The sequence below is a fragment of the Gorilla gorilla genome, chromosome 10 (genome assembly GCF_029281585.2).
Source record: "Gorilla gorilla gorilla isolate KB3781 chromosome 10, NHGRI_mGorGor1-v2.1_pri, whole genome shotgun sequence".
NCBI classification, from domain to species: Eukaryota; Metazoa; Chordata; class Mammalia; order Primates; family Hominidae; genus Gorilla; species Gorilla gorilla.
The window spans coordinates 43,380,520-43,406,025 of NC_073234.2; the positions used below are offsets into that span (position 1 = coordinate 43,380,520).

At 36.3% G+C, this 25,506-nt stretch overlaps 1 protein-coding gene across 4 annotated transcripts in view; it reads right to left on the reverse strand.

Annotated features, from left to right (window-relative positions):
- Positions 1–15,024: 15,024 nt before the first annotated feature.
- Positions 15,025–25,506, reverse strand: part of ATP23 (ATP23 metallopeptidase and ATP synthase assembly factor homolog) — a 33,423-nt gene continuing 22,941 nt past the window's right edge. For 3 of the 4 annotated variants that reach the window (XM_004053482.4, XM_063693863.1, XM_063693862.1), the window contains one exon: positions 23,467–23,912. In XM_004053482.4, the coding sequence (XP_004053530.2) occupies positions 23,709–23,912 (204 nt within the window). In that variant the 3' untranslated portion in view covers positions 23,467–23,708. Of the gene's footprint in view, positions 23,149–23,466; positions 23,913–25,506 lie in introns of those variants that run through there. The other variant, XM_055359243.2, reaches the window with a different exon arrangement.

Here is a 25,506-nt window from a genome sequence, read left to right on the forward strand (position 1 = left end):
CCCCCTACTCCCCAACAGGCCCCGGTGTGTGATGTTCCTCTACCTGTTGTGTTCTCATTGTTCAACTCCCACCTACGAGTGAGAACATTTGGTGTTTGGTTTTCTGTTCCTGTGTTAGTCTGCTGAGAATGATGGTTTCCAGCTTCATCCATGTCCCTGCAAAGGACATGAATTCATCCTTTTTTATGGCTGCATAGTATTCCATGGTGCATATGTGCCACATTTCCTTTATCTAGTCTATCATTGATGTGCATTTGGGTTGGTTCCAAGTCTTTGCTATTCTGAATAATACTGCAATAAACATACGTGTGCATATGTCTTTATAGTAGAATGACTTATAATCTGTTGGGTATATACCCAGTAATGGGATTGCTAGGTCAAATAGTATTTCTGGTTCTAGATCCTTGAGGAATAGCCACACTGTCTTCCACAATGGTTGAACTAATTTACACTCCAACCAACAGTGTAAAAACGTTCCTATTTCTCCACATCCTCTCCAGCATCTGTTATTTCCTGACTTTTTAATGATCACCATTCTAACTGGCATGAGATAGTATCTGATTGTGGTTTTGATTTGCATTTCTCTAATGACCAGGGATGATGAGCTTTTTTTCATATGTTTATTGGCCACATAAATGTCTTCTTTTGAGAAGTGTCTGTTCATGTCTTTCTCCCACTTTTTGATGGGGTTGATTTTTTCTTGTAAATTTGTTTAAGTTCCTTGTAGATTCTGGATATTAGCCCTTTGTCAGATGGATAGATTGCAAAAATTTTTCTCCCATTCTGTAGTTTGCCTGTTCACTCTGATGATAGTTTCTTTTGCTGTGCAGAAGCTCTTTAGTTTAATTAGATCCCATTTGTCAATTTTGGCTTTTGTTGTAATTGCTTTTGGTGTTTTAGTCATGAAGTCTTTGCCCATGCCTATGTCCTGAATGGTATTGCCTAGGTTTTCTTCTAGTGTTTTTATGGTTTTAGGTCTTTCAATTAAGTCTTTAATCCATCTTGAGTTAATTTTTGTATAAGGTGTAAGGAAGGGGTCCAGTTTAAGTTTTCTGCCTATGGCTAGCCAGTTTTCCCAACACCATTTATTAAACAGGGAATCTTTCCCCATTGCTTGTTTTTGCCAGGTTTGTCAAAGATCAGATGATTGTAGATGTGTGGTGTTATTTCTGAGGCCTCTCTTCTGTTCCATTGGTCTATATATCTGTTTTGGTACCAGTACCATGCTGTGTAGGTTACTATAACCTTGTAGTAGCCTTGTAGTATAGTTTGAAGTCAGGTAGCACGATGGCTCCAGCTGTGTTCTTTTTGCTTAGGATTGTCTTGGCTATACAGGCCCTTTTTTGATTCCATATGAAATGTAAAGTAGTTTTCTCCAATTCTGTGAAGAAAGTCAATGGTAGCTTGATGGAGATAGCATTGAATCTATAAATTACTTTGGACAGTATGTCCATTTTCATGATATTGATTCTTCCTATCCATGAGCATGGAATGTTTTTCCATTTGTTTGTGTCCACTCTTATTTCCTTGAGAAGCGGTTTGTAGTTCTCTTTGAAAAGGTCCTTCACATCCCTTGTAAGTTGTATTCCAAGGTATTTTATTCTCTTTGTAGAAATTGTGAGTGGGAGTTCACTCATGATTTGGCTCTCTGTTTGTCTATTACTGGTGTATAGGAATGCTTGATTTTTGCACATTGATTTTGTATCCTAAGACTTTGCTGAAGTTGCTTATCAGCTTAAGGAGATTTGGGGCTGAGATGATGGAGTTTTCTAAATATACAATCATGTCATCTACAAACAAAGACAATTTGATTTCCTCTTTTCCTATTTGAATGTCTCCATTTATTTAAATCTTCCTTTTTTAAGCAATTTTTAATATTTTTCTTTTTTCTTGTTTATTTATTTAAGACAGAGTCTTGCTCTGTTGCCGTTTCTTTCTCTTTATTTCTTTCTCTTGCCTGATTGTTCTGGCCAGAACTTCCAATACTATGTTGAATAGGAGTGGTGAGAGAGAGCATCCTTGTCTTGTGCCAGTTTTCAAAGGGAATGCTTCCAGCTTTTGCCCATTCAATGTGATATTGGCTGTGGGTTTGTCATAAATAGCTGTTATTATTTTGAGATACAGTCCATCAATACCTATCTTATTGAGAGTTTTTAGCATGAAGGGGTGCTGAATTTTTTCAAAGGTAGGCCTTTTCTGCATCTATTGAGATAATCATGTGGTTTTTGTCATTGGTTCTGTTTATGTGATGGATTACATTTATTGATTTGCATATGTTGAACCAGGCTTACATCCAAGGGATGAAGCTGACTTGATCTGGCTGTGACATCTGTCACCCTATTGATGGCCAGGGTTGATTTGGCTGATCTGGCTGGCTAGGCGGGTTTCCCTTTCCTCCCTCACTGCTCCATGTATATTAGCCCTTTGTGCACTCGGTCAAAGAGGATGACCATTCCTGATAGAGGAGGACTGCAGTCTTTGGTCAAGGGTATAGGAGTAGCTGCGCTCCCTTGCTAGAACCTCCAAACAAGTTCTCAAAACAAAATTTTGAATTAGCCAGATGTGGTGGCATATACCTCTCTCCCACGCACTCAAGAGGCTGAGGCAAGAGGATCACTTGAGCCCAAGAGTTCATGGTTACAGTGAGCTATGATTGTACTGCCACATTCCAAACTGGGCAACAGAGCAAGACTCCGTCTTAAATAAATAAACAAGAAAAAAGAAAAATATTTAAAATTGCTAAAAAAAAAGGAAGATTTAAATAAATTGAGACATATTCTATGTCCATTAATTTGAATGTTCATAATTTGGAAGACTTGATACTGTTGAGAATTTTCCCCTAATTGATCTATAGCTTCAGTGCAATCCCATTCATAAATCTCAGCAGGCTTTTTCATAGAAATTGACAAGCTGATTCTAAAATGTGTATAGAAATGCAGAAGACCTAGAATGGTCAAAACAACCTTGTAAAAGAAAAACAAAGCTGAAGGACTTACACTTCTGACCTTAAGACTTACTATAAAGTAACCAAGACAGTGTATTACTGGCTTAAACATAAATAAATAGATCAGTAGAACCAAATATAAAATCTGGAAATAGACCCACACATACATAGTCCATTGATTTGCAACAGACACCAGAGCAATTCAATGAGGAAAGTATTTTCAGCAAATGGTTCTAGAACATCTGGACAGCTATAAGAAAAAGAGTAAACCTGAACTCTTACTTCACACCATAAACAAAAATGAATTTCATATAAATATTATAGACTCAAATATAAAAGCTAAAACTATAAAGCTCTTAGAATAAAATGTAAAAGACTATTTTCACAACTAGGAGTAGACAAAAATTTGTTAGGACACAGAAAGCAATAACCACAAAATGTTTTTAATTGGTAAATTAAACTTCAAAATTAAAGACCTCTGCTCATTGAAAATGTTAAGAACATGAATAGGCAAGCCACAGACTGGAAGAAAATATTCATGAAACATTTATCTGATAAAAAAACTTTTAAGTGAAAATACAAAGGCTTTTTATAACTCAATAGTAAAAAGAAAAACAATCGAAGAAAAAATGGGCAAAATATTTGAACAAACACTTTTACAAAGGAAATTTATTTTAAAATTTAAAATTGTCTGATAAACACAACAAAATTGTTTAATATCATTAGTTATCAAAGAAGTGGAAATTGAAACTACAATAAGAAACCACTACACACCTACTATAATGACTAAAATTAAAAAGACAACTGACAATGTTTGTTAGAATATAAGAGCAAATAGAACTCACATACACTACTGGTAGGAATCTGAAATAACACAACCACTTTGGGCAAAGGTTTCTGTTTCATTTAAAGTTAAATATACACATATCTTTTGACTCTGCTATTCTATCATAGGTATTTTACTTATTTGTGGAAAGGAAAACATATCCACAAAAAGACTTGTACAAGAATGTTCTTAACAGCCTTATTTACAACACCTAAAACTAAAAACAACCCATTATATATAAACAGGAGGATGAATAAGCAAACTGTTTTATATTCATACCATGGGACATGTCTTAGCAATAAAAAGAGAATGAATTAATAATAAATGCAATAATATCAATGAAACTCACAGACATGCTGGGCAAAAGAAACCTGATACAAAAGAAAATATATTTAATGATTCCATGTGTATGAAATTCTAGAACAGGAAAAACCAATCTATGGTGAAAAAAATTTAGAAAAGTGGTAAGCTGGATGGTGGGAAAGAGGGAAACTAACTGAGAAAAAAGAGGAAGGAACTTTCTGGGGTGATGGGGTGTTCTAAATTTTATGATGTGGGTTCACAAATGTACATATTGTCCAAATTGTATAGTTATTATTTGGGTATCTCACTAGAGGTGAAATTTACCTTTAAAAAATGAATGTGATGTGGATAGTGGCTGAAAGTATAGATTAAACAAAAGGGCAGAATGTTGATAATTGTCAAACCTGAGTCATGGGTGCAAGGATATTTATTATACTTGGTTTGCTGTGTAAATGTTTGAAATTTTCTACAATAGAGTTTGTTTAAACTGGTAGAAATGAATTAAAGGTTAATATGCACTGAATTCTAATTGCAATAATCTTCTATTTTAACTAAAACTGTATGAGAACTGGCATAACCGCACAGTTTTTGCTAGGCAGAAAATTGAGTGCTAAACAATTAAGAAACCATTGTTTTGTTCATTTGTGCCCTTGGGAGAAGGAAGAGCAGAGTGAAGAATGAAACAGAATAATGTTAGTCTGTAGCAATCAGACCATGCTATTTCAACTATTCACCTTCTCAAGAGGATAGTGATATTCAGCCAAGATATTACCAAACCTAGTTATTTGTTCATTAAACTCACTTCAGAGCAATGCCCTAAGTGTATAATTAATAAATGTTAATTTATATTAATGATAATGTTGCACTTGAATTTTTTAACTTCTTTCTGAATTTAAAATATTCGAGAAGCAAGAGCCAAGCATTCTGCTAATAAGCCTGCATTTTTCTTTCATTATTCTCTTTCTTCTTTCTCTTCCCTGCTGATTTCTACTTCTAACTTTTGCAATGCGAGTGTTACAGTCCCCAAGAGCTGAATTTGGTTCTATAGAAATTACCAAGTAGAATATCTGCGGTTTTATTGAACAACACTGTTTATTCAACAGGTACCGATGTTAAGTTAGAAGGAAAACAAAAATTGTGTGATGCCCTAAGTGGCAAGTGGCAGCTTCTCTGAGTGCTAACTGCATTCATGCTACCTCATAACCAAAGTGATCAAATACGAGGGGGGGGAAATTACAATGAGCCAAAAACACTCTCCTAACATAATGCTTCAGAGTCCCAGAGCAAAGGTCAAAGTGATACGCACACTCCAAATCTGGATCTGTAGGGTCAAAGCCATACCAGGCAGCCCACTAATGGGGCCACCTATTAGTAGGAAGCCCTGAGGAGCCTCAGAAGAGTCAAGGTGGCTGGACTCAGATCAGGGCTCACTAGGAAACTACAGCTCCCACTCATTCTCCCAACCACTGCATGAAAAGGGACTCAATCTGAAGAAAAAATAGACATTGTACCCATTCCATAAGTATTTACTAAACACTCACTGTCTACTATGTGCTGATGTAGGCACCAGGGATACAGGAAGGACCAACATGAGCTGAGTCTTTGTCACCATGGGGAACAGCTTCATCAAGGAGGAAGTGCAGGGTGATCTGGGGTATGTAATACAGCATATATTTGAGGATATATAACCTGTGTTGAGACCCAGGTTGGAGGCTCAAGAAAAAATGTCCAGAAAAAGTAACATTTAAACTGAAACCTGGAGTATGAGGAGGAGATAGCAAGTCAACTTACTATCTTAACTATTTTTAAGTGTACAGTTCAGTGGTATTAAGTACATTCATACTCTTGTGTAACCACCAGCACCCTCCATCTCCAGAATTCTTTTCATCTTTCAAAATTAAAACCTCATATCCATTAAACAATAACTCCCCATTCTCTTCTCTCCCAAGCTCTGAACCACCTTCTTTCTCTAATATTTTGACTACTGTAAGTACCTCATATAAATGGAATCATAAAATATTTGTCGTTTTTTGTCTGGATTATTTTACTCAGTATAAAGACTTCAAGGTTCATCTATGTCATAGCATGTGTCAGAATTTCCTTCCTTTTTATACATAAATAATATTCCATTGTGCAGATATACCATATTTTGTTTATCGATGCATGCATCAATGGACACTTGAGTTGCCTCCATGTTTTAGCTATTGTGAATGCTCCTGCTGTGAGCATGGTGCACAAATATGTCTTTGAGATCCCACTTTCAATTCTTGTGAGTAACACCCAGAAGTGGAATTTCGGGATCATATGGAAATTCTACTTTTAACTTTTTTCTTTCTCTTTTTTTCTTTATTAAGACTTTCAGATAAAACTATTTTTAACTCTTTGGGAAACCACTATGCTGTTTTCTATAGCAGTTGTATCGTTTTACATTCCCACCAACCATCCACAAGGGCTCCAATTTCTCCACGTCCTTTTCAACACTTATTTTCTGTTTGTACTACTATTTTGGTAGTAGCCATCCTAGCAAGTATGAGGTGGTATCTCATAGTTTTAATTTGCTTGCATTTCCCTAATGATTAGTGATGTTGAGCATCTTTTCATGTGCTTATTGGTCATTTGTATATCTTCTTTGGAGAAATGTCTATTCAAGTCCTTTGCCCATTTTTGAATCAGGTTGTTTGGCATTTTCTTCTTGAGTCTTAAGGGTTATCTATATATTCTGGCCATTAATCTCGTATCGGATACATGATTAGCAAATATTTTCTCCCATTCTGTGGGTTGTCTTTTTCGTGAAGTCCAATTTGTCTGTTTTTTCTCTTGTTTCCTTATGCTTTTGGTGTCATATCCAAGCAATGATTGCCAAATCCAATTTCGTGAAGCGCTTCCCCTATGTTTTCCTCTAAGAATTTCATAATTTTAGCTCTTGTATTTAAGTAGCAGATCAATTTGGAGTTAATTTTGTATATGGTGTTAGCTAAGGATCCAACTTTATTCTTTTGGATGTGGACATCCAGTATTCCCAATACCACTGGTTGAAAAGACTGTTTTTTCCTCAATTGAAGAGTCTTGGCACACTGTTGAAAATCATTTGACCATGTAAGTGAAGATATATTCCTGAACTCCCTAGTCTGTTTCATTGATCTGTATATGTGTCTTTATGCCACCACCACACTGTTTTGATTACTGTAGCTTTGTGGTAAGTTTTGAAATCAGGAAGTGGGAGTCCTCCAGCTTTGTTCTTTTACAGGGTTGTTTTGGCTATTTTGGTCCCTTGAGATTCCACGTTCATTTTATTTTAATTTTTTTTTTTTTTTGAGACAAACTCTCACTCTGTTGCTGAGGCTGGAGTGCAATGATGTGATCTTGGCTCACTGCAGCCTCGACCTCCAGAGCTGAAGCAATCCTTCTGCCTCAGCCTCCCAAAGTGTAGAGATTACAGGTATGAGCCACCATGCCATATTAATTTTAGAATGAGTTTTTCTATTTCTGCAAAAAAAAATTGGAATTATGTCAGGGATTGCATTAAATACGTACAACACTTTGGGCAGTATTGACATCTTAATGATATTAAGTTTGCCAACCCATGAGCATGGTGTCTTTCCATTTATTTACATCTTCTCTAATTTCTCTCAGAAATATTTTGTAGTTTTCATTGTTTTTTCACAAGTCTTTTACCTTCTTGGTTAATTCCTAAATAATTTATTCTTGTTGATACTATTTTAAATTGAATTATTTACTTAATCTCCTTTTCAGACTGGTTTTTGGGGTTTTTTGAGACAGAGTCCCACTCTGTTTTCCAGACTGGAGTGCAATGACATGATCATGGCTTACTGCAGCCCAACCAATCTTCCCACCTCACCCTCTCGGGTAGTTGGGATTACTGGCACATACCACCATACCCTGCTAATTGTAGTAATTTTTTGTACAGACAGGGTTTCACCATGTTGCCGAGGCTGGTCTTGAACTCCTGAGCTTAAGTGATCCACCTACCTCAGCCTCCCAAAGTGCTTGGATTATAGGTGTGAGCCACAGTGTGCCCTGCCCAGACTGTTTATTATTAATTTATAAAAGTGCAGCTTTTTGTATGTTAACTTTGTATCCTACTACTTTGCTGAATTTATTTATTTGTTCTAATAGTTTCTTTGTAGAATCTTTAAGGTTTTCATATTATCTGTGAGCAGAAATACAAGATAACAGAAGATAAATATCATTTGTGAGCATAAACAATTTTAATTATTCCTTTCTAATTAGGATGCCTTTCATTCGATGCCTTTGTCTTACCTAATTGCTCTGGCTAAAACTTCTAGCACTATATTGAATAGAAGTAGTAAAAGTGGGCATCCTTACCTTGTTTTTGACCTTAGAGGAAACACTTTCAGTCTTTTACCATTGATTATGATGTTCTGTATGAGTTTTCATAAGGCTTCTATTATGTTAAGGTAGTTTCTCTCTATTCCTAGCATGTTGAGTGTTTTTATGTGTATTGAATTTTGTCATATGCCTTTTCTGCAATAATTGAAATGATGATGTTTCTTTTCCTTTATTCTGTTAATGTTATGTATTATAATGGTGAATTTTCATATGTTAAGGCATCCTTGTATTCCAAGAATGCATCCCACTTGGTCATGTTTATAATCCATTTATTATGCTGCTGGGATTAGTTTGCTAGTATTTTGTTGAGGTTTTTTGCATCGATGTTCATAAGGAACATTGGTCTGCAGTTTCTTTTTTTATTTTATTTTATTATTATTATACTTTAAGTTTTAGGGTACATGTGCACAATGTGCAGGTTAGTTACATATGTATACATGTGCCATGCTGGTGTGCTGCACCCATTAACTCGTCATTTAGCATTAGGTATATCTCCTAAAGCTATCCCTCCCCGCTCCCCCCACCCCACAACAGTTCCCAGAGTGTGATGTTCCCCTTCCTGTGTCCATGCGTTCTCATTGTTCAGTTCCCACCTATGAGTGAGAATATGTGGTGTTTGGTTTTTTGTTCTTGCGATAGTTTACTGAGAATGATGATTTCCAATTTCATCCATGTCCCTACAAAGGACATGAACTCATCATTTTTTATGTCTGCATAGTATTCCATGGTGTATATGTGCCACATTTTCTCAATCCACTCTATCATTGTTGGACATTTGGGTTGGTTCCAAGTCTTTGCTATTGTGAATAGTGCCGCAATAAACATACGTGTGCATGTGTCTTTATAGCAGCATGATTTACAGTCCTTTGGGTATATACCCAGTAATGGGATGGCTGGGTCAAATGGTATTTCTAGTTCTAGATCCCTGAGGAATGGCCACACTGACTTCCACAAGGGTTGAACTAGTTTACAGTCCCACCAACAGTGTAAAAGTGTTCCTATTTCTCCACATCCTCTCCAGCACCTGTTGTTTCCTGACTTTTTAATGATTGCCATTCTAACTGGTTTGAGATGGTATCTCATTGTGGTTTTGATTTGCATTTCTCTGATGGCCAGTGATGGTGATGTATATATATATATATATATATATATATATATACATCATGAAATTAAGATTTGTTTCTTTGAAAAGATCAAAAATACATATATATATATGGCACGCACACACACACATATACACACCTACACATATATATACACATACACATATATATATACACACATATATATACACACAGACACATATATATACACACATACACATATACACGTACACATATATATACACACATATATATATGTATATATGTATATATATAATGGATAGACCAGCCAGCCAGATGATAAGAGATATATATATATACACATACATATATACATATATATATACACATATATACACATATATATGTGTGTGTATATATATATATGTCACTCTTATCATCTGGCTGGCTGGTCTATCCATTATTCAGAGGGGGAATATTGATGTTTCCAACTATTATTGCAGAACTATTTCTCCCTTTGAGTCTGTCAATTTTTGCTTCTTATACTTTGTCATTAGTTGTATAAATGCTTATAATTGTTATATCTTCTTGCTGCATTGAACCTTTTTATTGATATACACTGTCCTTGTCTCGAGTAAGATTTTTTGTTTAGTCTATTTTGTCTGATATTAGTGTAGTCACCCCTGCTCTCTTTTAATTACTATTTGCACGGAATAACCTTTTCTATCCTTTTGCTTTCAATCTTTTTGTATCTTTGGATCCAAGATGAGTCTCTTGTAAGCAGCATATAGTTAAATCCTTATGGCTTGGAGAGTTTAACTCATTTACATTTAAAGTAATTGCTCATAAGGAGGGATTTCTATCAATTTGCTATTTTCTTTCTATATGCCTTATAGCTTTTTTATGCCTCATTTCATGCATTACTATCTTCTTTTCTGTTCAGTTCATTTTTTTAGTGAAATCTTTAAATTCCTTTCTCATTTCCTTTTGTGTACATTATTTAGCTATTTTTTCTATGGTTACCATGCAGATAACATTTAACATCATAAAGTTATAACACTCTAATTTGAATTTATACTAGATTAACTTTAATAACATATAGAAACTCTACTTCTTTAACAGCTCTATCCCCATCCCTTTCCATTGTTGATGCTGCAAAATTACATCTTTAATAGTGTGGGTCCAAAAACATAAAAATTTTTAATGTGTTAGTCTCTTAAATTATGTAGGAAACAAAATATGGAGTTACAAACCAAATTACAATAATACTTTTAGAGTAATCATTGTTTTTTTAATGTATTAGTCTCAAATCACGTAGAAAGCAAAGGTAAAATTACACATCGTTACAATAATAGTGGCTTTTATAATTGCCTATGTGTTTACCTTAACTGAAATCTTTATTTCTTCATACGGTTTCATGTTACTATCCAGTCATTATTTCAACCTGCAGGACTCTCTTAGCATTTCTTGCAGGACAGATCTAATGGTAGTGAAGTGCCTCTGCTTTTGTTTATCTGGGAGTGTCTTAATTTCTTACTCACTTTTGAAGGGCAGTTTTACCAGATATAGGATTCTTGGTTGCCAGTTTTATTCTTTTAGCACTTTAAATATATCAGTCCACTCTGCTTTGTTAAAAGTTTCTGATGATAAATATGCTAACAATCTTATTGAAGATCAGCCTTTGTATGCAACAAGTCAATTTTCTCTTGCTGCTTTCAGAATTCTCTTTGTATTTGTCTTTTTGTATGTACTGCATTTTATTACATAAAAGTACAATTAGTAAAATAATATACTACTAATTTAATTAACTTTAATATAATTTTAACTAGAATTAAGAATGTTTTTCTCTCATGATAATGCAGAAGAATATTACTCTGAACACCTACCTAATGTATCACAAAATAACCACAAAGAGCCTTTTTAAGATATTCATCATGCATTTTACATTTTAATGTCATTACTCCTCCATAGAAAAGGTCATAAATAATGTCCACCTAATAAAAAAGAATCTGTCATATCTTTAATGCAGAAACAATTTATCACATGCTTTCACATGTAAACACAATAGGAATGAAGAAACAGCATGAATTTTAGAGTTGAATTATATCATTATTGAATTTTTTTTAAAGTAGATTTTTCAAAAAAAGTACACTTTAAACATAATTATAACTCTTCAAAAAATCTTCTACTCCTTTTTAATTATATACAAATAATTTGTCTACCAGCTTTGGTTTTGGATTATTTTCTCTACTCAGTACTCTGATTTAGTGTAATGTCTGAAGTGTTGGTGCCTTAGTTATTTCTACTCTGAATTCTCTGATATTTACATAGTTTACTGCATCTGCAAAATTATATTTTAGTATAAACTCTCTGGTATTTTTAAGCTGTAGTTATTGAAAAAATGTTTTTCCAAATTTATTACATTTGCCGGGTTTTTCTTCAATATAAATTATTTGATGTTGAACAAAGTTTAAGCAACTGCTTCAGGCTCTTATTGTAGTAAAAATGTGTACAATAAGATCTGTGATACAAGTAAAGGTGCTACAACCTCCTTTATATCTATAATGTTGTCTTCAAAATACATACTTTTCTTCACTTTAAAAGCTTATATTTTCTGAAAAACATTTTTGACAGTAATTGCACTTATAATGCTTTCACTAAGTATGAACTCTCTGATAGTAAGATGTGAACAGATATTAATGGCTTTTTTACATTCTTTTTGTTTGTTAATTTTTTCTCAAGTATAAATGCTTTTCTCTGCAACAAGGTGTGAGGATTGGTTAAAAGTTTTGCCACATTTTTCACATTTGTAGGAGTTTTCTCCACTATGAATTATCCGACCTATAATCAAGTGTGACAACCATTTAAAGGCTTGTCACATTCTTCACATTTCTAGGATTTCTCATCAGTATGATTTATTTTATGTTTAGAAAAGTTTGAAGTGTTGCCAAAAGCATTGTCACATCTTTCAGGTTTGTAGAATTTCTCTCCAGTATGAATTATCTTGCGTCTCTTAAGAATTGAGGATTCGCTGAAGGATTTGCCACATTCTTCACACTTGGAGGGTTTCTCTTTAGTATAAATTTTCTTACGTTTAGTAAGGTTTGAGAACTGGTTAAGAGCTTTGCCACATTCTTCACATTTGTAGGGTTTCTCTCCCATATGAATTACTTATGTATAGTAAGTTGTGAGGACCAGTTAAAAAATTGGCCACATTCTTCACATTTGTAGGGTTTCTTTCCAGTATGAATTGTCTTATGAATAGTAAGGTGCGAGGATTGGTTAAAAAACTTTGCCACATTCTTCACATTTGTAGGGTTTCTCTGCAATATGAATTATCTTATGTTTAGTAAGGCCTGAGGACCAGTTAAAGGCTTTGCCACATTCTTTACATTTGTAGGAATTATCTTTAGTGTAAATTCTTTTATGTTGAATTAGGTGTGAAAGCATGCAAAATGTTTGACACACATTTGAAAGATTCCTTTCTAGTATGTCTTATCTTATGTCTATTTGAATTTGAAAATTTATAAAAAAACTTTCACACATTTATCACATTTAAATATTTTGCTCTCATTAGTTGTCAAACACTGGTTAAGTCCATTATGACCTTTTTTGTGCACCTTACACTCATCCACACTTTTATAGCTTTTCTTAACTGTAAATTCTAATGTTCACATTTTCCATATCTTCTCAGTATAACTTTTTGGAAAAAAACTTCCGTGTCCTACTCTGGCCAAAGGTCTTGGGCAAAAGAAAAACATATAACTGGGGGTTTGGCTACCATTTCATGTCTCTTCATATTCCAGGGCTTTTTTTCTTTTTTTTTTTTCCTCCAGACAGGTGATCAGGTCTGGCTTAGAGACAGCAATATACCCAGGAAGACCAGGTTTCTGTAGTTCCCTAACATCACATTCCTATATAAATTCTGCTGTGCAGTGTCCAGGCATTGCCATTCCTCCAGAGATAATTCTATGGCCACCTCCGTAAATGTCAATGATCTCATTTCTAGGCTTCCAGGGGGTCCTGGCATCTTAGCAGTGGATCTCCCAATACCTGCAGGTCACAGGGCCACAGAGGCTGGGCCTCTAGAAGCAGAAGAAACAGAGAAGTGAACACAAGACTGGGAGCTCTGGCTGCAGTGAGAGACAAAGGCCTGTGTTTGTCTTTTGACAGTTTGATTATAATATGTCTCAATGTGGCTATCTTTGAGTTCATCATACTTGGAGTTTGCTGAGCTTCTTGGATGTTTATATTCATGTCTTTTATCAAACTTGAAAAGTTTTCATCCATTATTTCTTCCAATATTCTCTCTGCCCCTTTCTCTCTTCTGCTGGAACTCCTACAATGTATATATTGGTCTGCTTGATATTGTCCCATGGGACTCCTAGGCTGTGCTTACTTTTCTTCAATCTTTTTCCTTTCTGTTCCTCAGACTTGCTAATTTCCATTGTCCTATCTTTGAGTTTGCTGATTTTCTTCTGCTTGCTCAAATCTGCCTTTGAATCTCTCTAGTAAATTTCTTATTTCAATTATTGAACTTTTCAGCTTCAGAATTTCTTTTTCCTTTCTAGGTTTTCTCTTAATATTCCTATTTTGTTTATACATAGTTTTCTTAACTTTCTCCATGTCTTCCTTTAGTTCTTTGAGCATCTTTTGCTAGTTCTTTTTTAATTAAATTTTTATTTTTAATTTTTGTGGGAACACATTAGGTGTATTTATAGGATACATGAGACATTTTGATACAGGCATGCAATGCATAATAATCACATCTGGATAAATGGGGTATCCCCCACCTCAAGCATTTATCCTTTTGAGACAAGAAGTCTTCTTCCAATCTAAGGTTTTTCTAGATTGAATGGTTCGTGGTCTCAAGGGCTTCAAGGAATGAAGCCATGGACTGCAACAGTGAGTGTTACAACTTGATTAGAGAAACGCACGGACCCCAAGAGTGTGCAGCAGCAAGATTTATTAAAGTGAAAGTGAAAGTAAAGCAAAAGTAAAGCTTCCACACGGTGGAAGGGGACACAGAAGAGTTGCCGTTTTTCGCTTGGGTGTCTTATGCTTATATCCCCTTAAAACCCCTCCTCTTTTCCTTTTTCTGTCCTATAGAATTAGCTTATTTTTCAATCTGCTTGCGGGTTGGCAGGCCTGATTGGTTAAAAACATCAGGCTGCAGCTAGAGCTTAAACTCCCTATGTGACTGGTTGAAGTTCAATCCCTTAGCTTGCAGCTGTGACTCATTTTGGCTTAGGGGAAAGTCCCCTTAGGGACGTCCCTATTGACCCAGGAAGTCCAGCCAATTTAGCCCCTCAGTCCCTCACTTTGTGATATGAACAATCCAATTATACACTTTTAGTTATTTTTAAATGTACAATTAAATTACTTTTTACTACAGTCACCCTGTTGTGCTAGCAAATACTGTCTTGTTCATTCTATTTTTTTGTACCCATTAGCCATCCCCAATTTCCTCTCCCTTACCCCCATGCCCCCACCCCCACCCCACTACCCTTCCTAGCCTCTGGTAACTATCATTCTGCTATCTCCATGAGTTCAATTGTTTTAATGTTTAGCTCCCATGGGTGAGAACATGCAAAGTTTGGCTTATTTCACTTAACATAATGACCTCTAGTTTCACCCATGTTGCTGCAAATGACAGGATCTCATTCTTTTATACGGCTGAATGTACTCCATTGTGTAGGTTGCTTCCAAATCTTGGCTATTGTGAATAGTGCTACAATAAATGTGAGCGTACAGATACCACTTGATATACTAATTTCCTTTCTTTTGGGGATATACTTAAGAGTGAGATGGCTGGATCGTGTGGTCTTTGAGCATCTTTAAGACAGTTATTTTAAAGTTTTTTTCTAGTAAATCTGCCAACAGGTCTTTTTCAGGGACAGTTTCTGTTTGTTTGCTTTTTTCCATAGAATGGGCCATAATTTCCTGTTTCTATCTCTTGTGATTTTTGTTCAAAACTGGACATTTTAATCTAATAATCTGGTAAGTCTAAAAGTCAGATACTCTCTCTCCAGGGTTTGCTGTTTTGTGTTTTTATTTTTGTTGTAAGCTATCCCTGTGCTGAGGATCAGTCTGAGGTATAAAATTAGGGTGTTTTCAGAGCTTGCACCTTCCCCTGCACATGTACTGTAACTTTCTAATTTCTCTTGTATATGAGGTTACTTTTGAATGTCATAGTCTTCAGTGTCTGGCTCCCAAAGGGGGGAAAAGAGAAAAATGAAGGGCACAGGAAAAACAAAAAGGCACCAGCCTTTTAAATAACCAGGAAGTCACTTCAGCCAGAGGGTAGGGGGAGCTTGCAACAATGGAGGGAGGTGAAACCACAATGTCCACCTCTGAACCTCTGTAATCAGAAGCAGCAATTAGCAATCAAAGCACAGATCTCCACTATTTGGAGGACAGAGTCTTTTTTTGTCCACCCTGGCTCCCACAACCTGCATGCAAGCTGCTCGAGGAACATGTGCACACCCACCTGCCACAAGGATAGGGGATGAGGGATGGGTAGCTGCTACTGTGCTAAGAACTAAAATTGACCAAAATGAACCACAATTTAATATCCAAGCTTTCCCCTGGACGTTGCAAGCCTTCAATAGACCCAGAGTTCCAAAACAGTTACATCAGAGAGGTTCTACTACTATAATTTTTACCTAAGTGGGAAGACAGATTTCTGGTGCTTCCTTCTCCATTATCTTCCCAGAATCCTCAAATTTTGTTTTAAATGTTTGACAAGGCTTCAGGTATTACTTTATAATTTATATTTAATAAAATTTTAACTCAAGAGAATGAATCCTGCTAGCTTCAGTCTTTAAACCTCTAATCAGTCACATCTACACATAGGCATCATCACCTATCAATCTAGACATAGGCCAAATGATGTTTGCTAGGAGCGGGTTAAAGATGCAGCTGCTAAGAGCAGGTAGAAGATGCAGCTAATGCCTGTGTTAAGGGGTATAGATACAATGACCATGCTTTCTGGATCCAAAATTCAGATATGGTGCCTAAAAAAGATTTGAGAATGATTATATGAAAAATATTATAAATATATAAAAATTAAATTGGATTGTATTATGAATTTAATGCACTGCCTTTTTTCTGTTATGGTTTTAGTTTGCTTAATTTTTTTTCCATAAGTTATTGGGGTACAGGTGGTATTTGGTTATGTAAGTTCTTTAGTGGTGATTTGTGAGATTTTGGTGCACCCATCTCCCGAAGAGTATACATTGCACCATATTTTTAGTCTTTTATTCCTCGGCCCTCCTCCTCTTCTTCCCCACAAGTCCCCGAAGTCCATTGAATTATTCTTATGCCTTTGTGTCCTCATAGCTTAGCTCCCATATATCAGTGAGAACACATGATGTTTGGGTTTCCATTCCTGAGTTACTTCACTTAGAATAATAGTCTCCAGTCTCATCCAGGTCACTGCACATGCTGTTAATTCATTCCTTTTTATGGCTGAGTAGTATTCCATCATATATATATATATATACATATATATATATGTATATATATATATATATATATATGGCAGTTTCTTTATCCACTCGTTGATTGATGGGCATTTGGGTTGGTTCCACAATTTTGCAATTGTGAATTGTGCTCCTATAAACATGTGTGTGCAAGTGTCTTTTTTGAATAATGACTTCTTTTCCTCTGGGTAGATATCCAGTAGTGGGATTGCTGGATCAAATGGAAGTTCTACTTTTAGTTCTTTAAGGAATATCCACACTGTTTTCCATAGTGGCTGTATACTTTACATTCCCACCAGCAGTGTAGAAGTGTTCCCTGATCACCGCATCCACGTCAACATCTACTGTTATTTGACTTTTTTATTATGGCCATTCTTGCAGGAGTATGGTGGTACTGCATTGTGGTTTTGATTTGCATTTCCCTGATCATTAATGATGTTGAGCATTTTTTCATATGTTTGTTGGCAATTTGTATATCTTCTTTTGAGAATTTTCTATTCATGTCCTTAGCCCACTTTTTGATGGGATTGTTTTCTTCTTACTGATTTGTTTGTGTTCATTGTAGATTCTGGATATTAGTCCTTCGTCAGATGTATAGACTGTGAATATTTTCTCCTACTCTGTAGGTTGTGTTTAGTCTGCTGACTGTTCCTTTTGCCATGCAAAAGCTCTTTAGTTTAATTAGGTCCCAGCTATTTATCTTTGTTTTTGTCATATTTGTTTTTGGGTTCTTGGTCATGAAATCCTTGCCTAAGCCAATGTCTAGAATTTTTCCAATGTTATCTTCTAGAATTTTAATACTTTCAGGTCTTAGGTTTAAGTCCTTAATCCATCTTGAGTTGATTTTGGTATAAGGTGAGAGATGAGGATCCAGCTTCATTCTTCTACATGTGGCTATCCAATTCTGCCAGCACCATTTGTTGAAAAGGGTGTCCTTTCCCCACTTAATGTTGTTTGCTTTGTCAAAGATCAGTTGGCTGTAAGTATTTGGGTTTATTTCTAGGTTCTCTATTCTGTTCTATTGGTCTATGTGCCTATTTATACCAGGACCACTACCATGCTGTTTTGGTGACTATGGCCTTATAATATAGTTTGAAATCAGGTAGTGTGATGCCTCGAGATTTGTTCTTTTTGCTTAGTCTTGCTTTGGCTATGCGGGCTCTTTTTTGGTTCCATATGAATGTTAGAATTGCTTTGTCTAATTCTGTGAAGAATGATGGTGGTATTTTGATGGGGATTGCATTGAATTTGTAGACTGCTTTTGGCAGTACGGTCATGTTCACAATATTGATTCTACCTATTCATGAGCACGGGATGTTTCCATTTGTTTGTGTCATCTATGATTTCTTTCAGCAGTGTTTTGTAGTTTCCCTGTAGAGCTATTTTGACTCCTTGGTTAGATATATTCCTTTTTTTTTTTTTTTTTTTTTTTTTTTTGCAGCTATTGTAAAAGGGGCTGAGTTCTTTACTTCATTCTCTGCTTGGTTGCTGTTGGTATATAGAAGAGCTACTGATTTGTGTACATTAATCTTGTATCCAGAAACTTTGCTGAATTCTTTTATCAGTTCTAAGAGCTTTCTGGAGGAGTCTTTGGAGTTTTCAAGGTAAACAATCATATCACCAGCAAACAGTGACAGTCTGACTTTCCCTTTACCAATTTGGATGCCCTTTATTTCTTTCTCTTGTCTGATTGCTCTGGCTTGGACTTCCAGTACTACGTTGAAGAGGAGTGGTGAGAGTGGGCATCCTTGTCTTGTTCCAGTTCTCACAGGGAATGCTTTCAACTTTTCCCCACTCAGTATTATGTTGGCTGTGGGTCTATCATAGATGGCTTTTATTACAAGGGACATACCCGTCCCTTGTCTGCCCATTTTGCTGAGAGTTTTAATCATAAAGCAATGCTGGATTTTGTTGAATGCTTTTTCTGCATCTATTGAGATGATCACATGATTTTTGTTTTTAATTGTTTGTGTGGTGTATCACATTTATTGAATTGTGTATGTTAAACCATCCCTGCATCCTTGGTATGAAACCCACTTAATCATGGTGGATTATCTTTTTGATATGTTGTTGAATTCAGTTAGCTAGTATTTTGTTAATGATTTTAGCATCTATGTTCATCAAGGATATTGGTCTGTAGTTTTTTTTATGGTTATGTCCTGCCCTGATTTTGGTATTAGGGTGATGCTGGCTTCATAGAATGAATTAGGAAGGGTTTCTTCTTTCTCTGTCTTGTGGAATAGTGTCAAAAGGATTGGTATCAATTCTTCTTTGAATGTCTGGTAGAATTCTGCTGTGAATCCATCTGGTCCGGGACTTTTTTTGTTGGTAATTTTTTAATTACCATTTCAATCTCGCTGCTTGTTATTAGTCTGTTCAGGGTATCTAATTCTTCCTGGTTTAAGCTAGGAGGATTGTGTTTTTCCAAGAATTTATCCACCTCTTCTAGGTTTTCCAGTTTATGTGCATAAAGGTGTTCATAGTAGCTTTGAATGATCCTTTGTATTTCAGTGGTGTCAGTTGTAATATCTCCTGTTTTGTTTATTAGTGAAATTATTTGGATTTTCTTTCTTATTTTCTCAGTTAATCTTGCTAATAGTCTATCAATTTTACTTATCAAAGAACCAGCTTTTTGTTTCATTTATCTTTTGTATTTTTGTTGTTGTTGTTGCTGTTTCAATTTCCTTTAGTTCTGCTCTGATCTTGGTTACTTCTTTCTTCTACTGGGTTTGGGTTTGGTTTGTTCTTGTTTCTCTAGTTCCTTGAGGTGTGACCTTAGAATGTCAGTTTGTGCTCTTTTAGTCTTTTTGATATCAGCATTTAGGGCTATGAACCTTCCTCCTAGCACCACCTTTGCTTTATCCCAGGGGTTTGGTAGGTTGTGTCATTATTATCATTCAGTTCAAAGAATTTTTTAATTTCCATCTTGATTTCGTTCTTGACCCAATACTCATTCAGGAGCAAGTTATTTAATTTCCATGTATTTGCATGGTTTTGATGGTTCCTTTTGGAGTTGATTTCCAGTTTTATTCCACTGTGGTCAGACAGAGTGCTTGATATAATTTTGATTTTCTTAAATTTATTGAGGCTCATTTTATGGCCTATCCTAAGGTCTACCTTGGAGAAAGTTCCATGCACTGTTGAATAGAATGTGTATTCTGTGGTTGTTGCATGAAATGTTCTGTATATATCGGTTAAGTCCATTTGTTCCAAGTTATAGTTTAAATCCCTTGTTTCTTTGTTGACTTTCTGTCTTGATGACCTGTCTAATGCTGTCAGTGGAGTACTGAAGTCCCCCACTCTTGTTGTGTTGCTGTCTCTCATTTCTTAGGTCTATTAGTAATTGTTTTATAAATTTGGAAGCTCCAGTGTTAGGTGCATATATGTTTAGGACAGTAATATTTTCCTGTTGGACATGGCCTTTTACCATTGTGTAATGTCCCTCTTTGTCTCTTTTAACTGCTGTTGTTTTAAAGTTTGTTTTGTCTGATATAAGAATAGCCACCCCTGCTCACTTTTGGTGTCCATTTGCATCAAATGCTTTATTCCACCCCTTTACTTTAAGTTTATGCGAGTCCTTATGTGTTAGGTGAGTCTCCTGAAGGCAGCAAATAGTTGGTTGGTGAGTTTTTATCCATTCTGTGGTTCTATTTCTTTTAGGTGGAGCATTTAGGCCATTTACATTCAATGTTATAATTGAAATGTGAGGTATCATTGCATTCATCATGCTCTTTGTTGCCTCTGTATTTTGGTTTTTTACTTTTGCTTTTTAATTTGTATTTTTGTTTTACAGATCCTGTGTGATTTATGCTTTAAAGAGGTTCTGTTTTGATGTGTTGCATTTCCAGGATTTGTTTCAAGATTTAGAGCTCCTTTTAGCAGTTCTTGTGGTGGTGGCTTGGTAGTGGTGAATTCTCCCAGCACTTATTTGTCTGAAAAAAGACTGTATCTTTCCTTCATATATGATGCTTTGCTTCACTGGATACAAAATCCTTGGCTGATAATTGTTTTGTTTGAGGAGGCTGAAGATAGGGCCCCAATCCCTTCTGGCTTGTAGGGTTTCTGCTGAGAAATCTGTTGTTAATCTGATAGGTTTTCCTTTATAGGTTACCTGGTGCTTCTGTCTCACAGCTCTTAAGATTCTTTCCTTCATCTTAACTTTGGATAACCTAGTGACAATGTACCTAAACAATGATCTTTTTGTGATGAATTTCCCAGGTGTTCTTTGTGCTTCTTGTATTTGAATGTCTAGGTCTCTCGCAAGGCCAGAGAAGTTTTCCTTGATTATTTCCCCCATATATGTCTTCCAAGCTTTTAGAATTCTCTTCTTCCTCAGGAACACTGATTATTCTTAGTTTTGGTCACTTAACATAATCCTAGACTTCTTGGAAGCTTTGTTCATATTTTCTTATTCTTTTTTCTTTGTCTTTGTTGGATTGGGTTAATTTGAAGACCTTGTCTTCAAGCTCTGAATTTCTTTCTTCTACTTGTTCAATTCTATTGCTGAGATTTTCCAGAGCATTTTGCATTTCTAAAAGTGTGTCCAAAGTTTCCTGAACTTTTTATTCTTTTTTCTTTAAGCTCTCCATTTCCTTGAATATTTCTCCCTTCACTTCTTGTATCATTTTTTGGATTTCCTTGCACTGGGCTTTGCCTTTCTCTGGTGCCTCCCTGATTAGCTTAATAACTAACCTCCTGAATTCTTTTTCAGGTAAATCAGGGATTTCTTCTTGGTTTGAATCCATTGCTGGTGAACTAGTGTGATTTTTTTGTGGGTGTTAAACAGCTTTTGTTTTGTCATATTACCAGGGTTAGTTTTCTGGTTCCTTCTCATTTGGGTAGTCTCTGTCAAAGGGAAGGTCTAGGGCTGAAGGCCATTGTTCAGGTTCCTTTGTCCCACAGGGTGTTCCCTTGATGTAGTACCCTCCCCCTTTTCCTATGGATGTGGCTTCCTGTAAGCCAAACTTCTGTGATTGTTGTCTCTCTTCTGGGTCTAGCCACCCAGTGAGTCTACCCAGCTCCATGCTGGTACTGGGGGTTGCCTGCACAGAATCCTGTGATGTGAACCGTCTATGGGTCTCTCGGCTGTGGATACCAGCACCTGTTCCAGTGGAGGTGGCAGGGGGGTGCAATGGACTCCATGAGCATTCTTAGCTTTGGTGGTTGAAGGCTCTATTTTTGTGCTGGCTGGCCTCCTGCCAGGAGGTGGCCCTTTCCAGAGAGCATCAGTTGTGGTAGTATGGAGAAGAACTTGTGGTGAGTGGGGCCCTAGAACTCCCAAGATTGTATGCCCTTTTTGTTCAGATACCAGGTGGGTAGGGAAGGAACATCAGGTCGGGGCAGGGATAGGCATGTCTGAGCTCAGACTCTCCTTGGGCAGGTCTTGCTGTGACTGTTGTGGGAGATGAGGGTGAGATTCCCAGGTCAATGGAGTTGTATCCCTAGGAGGATTATGGCTGCCTCTGGGGAGTCATGCAGGTTGTCAGGGAAGTGGGGGAAAGCCGGCAGTCACAGGCCTCACCCAGCTCCCACACAAACCGAAGGGCCAGTCTCACTCCCACCATGCCCCCCAACCACAGCCCCCAGTCTGCTTCCAGGTGGTGGGTGAGACAGGCTTGAAAACTTGCCCCAGGCTACCCACCTCCCAGCTGTGAAAGAAAAGAGCTTGGTTCTTCCCCTCTGTGGATTCTGCACATGGGATTTGCGCCCTCTCCCAAGTTCTGGCTGGGAGGCTTCTTGCCCCATTGAAATAGTTACAAAGTTCAGCTAGAGATGTCCTTCTCCCTGTGGAGTTTTACCCGCTGCTCCTCTGGCTGCCCTTGCAATGGATCCCTGTGGTGACAGGCAGGAATGGGCTGCTTGGGGACCCAGCGAGCTCCCTGGGCCTTCCTGCTGCTTGCTCTACCCCTGTATTTCGCTCGGCTCTCTAAATTAACTCAGTTCCAGGTAAGGTCGGAAACTTCTCCCACAAACAGACCTTCAGTTTCTCCAGTGGGGGTGTGTGTGTGGGAGAGGAGGGTCTCCCTTTCCCACTTCTGCAGTTGGGCACTCACAGTATTTGGGGTGTCTCCTGGGTACTGTAGGAGCAGTCGCTTCCTTCAGAGGGTCTGTGGGTCCTCTCAGTATTGCTGGTTTGTTCTTGCAGTCGATCTGGAGCTAAAATTCGAGCACTGCCTTTATTAAAAAGAAAAAGATCTAACCAGGACTGTCCCCAGAAAATTAGGCCATATGGGTCCCACATATATGATAAAAGAATAGGGAGAGGATAGCATTGACCACTGAATGAATTATTTCCAATTTTCATCATAACAACAGCTCAATAAGTATCCTACAATGAGATCAGTACGCATTTCTTTACATTTAATGTAAATACCAACAGTGGTCACCTATCAACATCATGGAAGAGCACACTTCACAGATTTCATAATCAAATTTTAAAATAATCACATGTAATAAAAACAAATGACTAAAATATAAAAATGTAATATATTTATTTACTAAATGGTTAGCTATAAAGATACAATTTCTGCCTTGGAGTTTAAAGCAGTTTCATTTTTTGCCATAGTTACTTTTTCTGATAATATGCTAGAATCACAGTCTTCTCTGTTTTATCTGGATTGTAGGATTGTTTACATTTTATATGTTTGTTCACTTGAGAACCAAATTTTTTTTCTTCATGATGATGGAAGCTCTGTAATATAAAAATGTCATTGCGCTCATATATTTGAATAATACCGATCACGGTTTTCAAAGTCTCTATGAGCATATCTTGCATAAGTCTTGTTATGTGGGATCCTTCCAAAAGGTTCATGGTCATTGAAACAAGATTCAAAAACTTCATCAACAGCATTTTTAGCTACTTCTTTGCTGATATTCCTAACAGCCAGGATAGAAAGAGTGGCTCTGTCTCTCACACAAGTCTAAAAAGAAGGAAAAGTATGAGGCTCTAATTTTATATAAACATTTAATCACAAAATAATACATTTTATCTAATGTCTGAATTAATTAAAATTAATTTCCTCATTATTTTACTAATTTCTGTCATTCCAAAGAAGAAAACAAAATGAACAAAGATCCATAACACTTAAGGAGTATTTTTAGCTCAACCTAAAATTATTTAGGCATAAGTAAGACCTTCTCTATTTTCTCATCTTTCCCACTGATATAAGCAGATGTCATTCTCAGAAATTCTTGGCAGTGTCTGCCAAACAATATCTCCCAATTTGCAAACTCGCCAAAAAAAAAAAAAAAAAAAAAAAAAAAAAAAGTCTATAAGGTCCTGATTGACTTTTTGATAAAATTTAATTAAATTTAAAATATACTTCACTTCTGTACCTCTCTTTCTTTTCAGTTGACCAATGCTAGATCACTTTTCCTTTGAGAAGGGTAAGTCCTCTCTGGAGGCAACAGGAAACCATACACATATCCACCCAAACTTGGAAAGTACCTTAATTTTTTAGGGGGGGTGGAAATTAAACAACTTTTTTTTCCTGATTGTTCTTTACACAGATATTAAAGTTCTAAGATAATAATTTACCTAATGTTTCATAGTAATAGGCTAGAATTTCTCAATACTCTAATTTAAATATTTAAGAAACATAAGGCCCTGCCATTCCAATTCTTGGAGAGCTTTTAATCCACTTATTTCTCCCCAGGACCAATCTAAAACTCAAAAGAATGGCATTTGACCTTTTCCTAAAAATAATCAAACACTGGTTTGGATGGCTGTGCATCCTGACAGCCATCCGTTTTCTCTGCATGTTCCCAGTTTTTCATTGGCCTGGTCAGTGTGCTCAAGCTGGAGATACTCACTAACATTGGAATATAGTGTTTCTCAACCTGAATTTTACTAAACGCTGATTTTAAAAAATAAACCCCAGGCATAAAGGAACAAGAAAAGTAAGAACCATGTGAAGCCAAAACAACAGTTGCTAAAAAGAGAGGAAATTTCTCCCCTCCAGGGAAAAAAGGTACAAAAATTTGTATCCTGAAGCCACAGGGTTGGGAGACACAAGTGTAGACCACAGATTTACTTCTTTTCAGACATAATAAATTTATGTTAAAATAAAGATATGACTATGCAATTTTACAATCAGTAACTGTACTTGCTGTTTCTATTTCCTGGGTACATGCTGTACAAAAGCAGGGACTCCATTCTCTAAGACTCTTCTCCCTCAGCCAGATTCCTACTACCTCCACTTATTTTCTGTCCTATTGCTGTTTCTATTTGTTTTCTGCTGCTGCTACCCAACGGTAAAAAGAGGAAAACTTCCTCTTTCAAAGATTGTGTGCATCACAAACCTATCACAAAGATAGAAGGTGCATTAAAAAAAAAATCATGCTCTATTTCTTTAGTATATCAACTGATTTTTTAATTGGAAAAGAATATAAAATTGGCATATTTTTCTAAAAACAGAGTATACGTAATAGTTTTTTTTTTTAAGGAATTTTTCAAACTCTATTGACAAGAGCAGATATCCATGAGCTATGCCAGCACATGCTTTAACCACATTA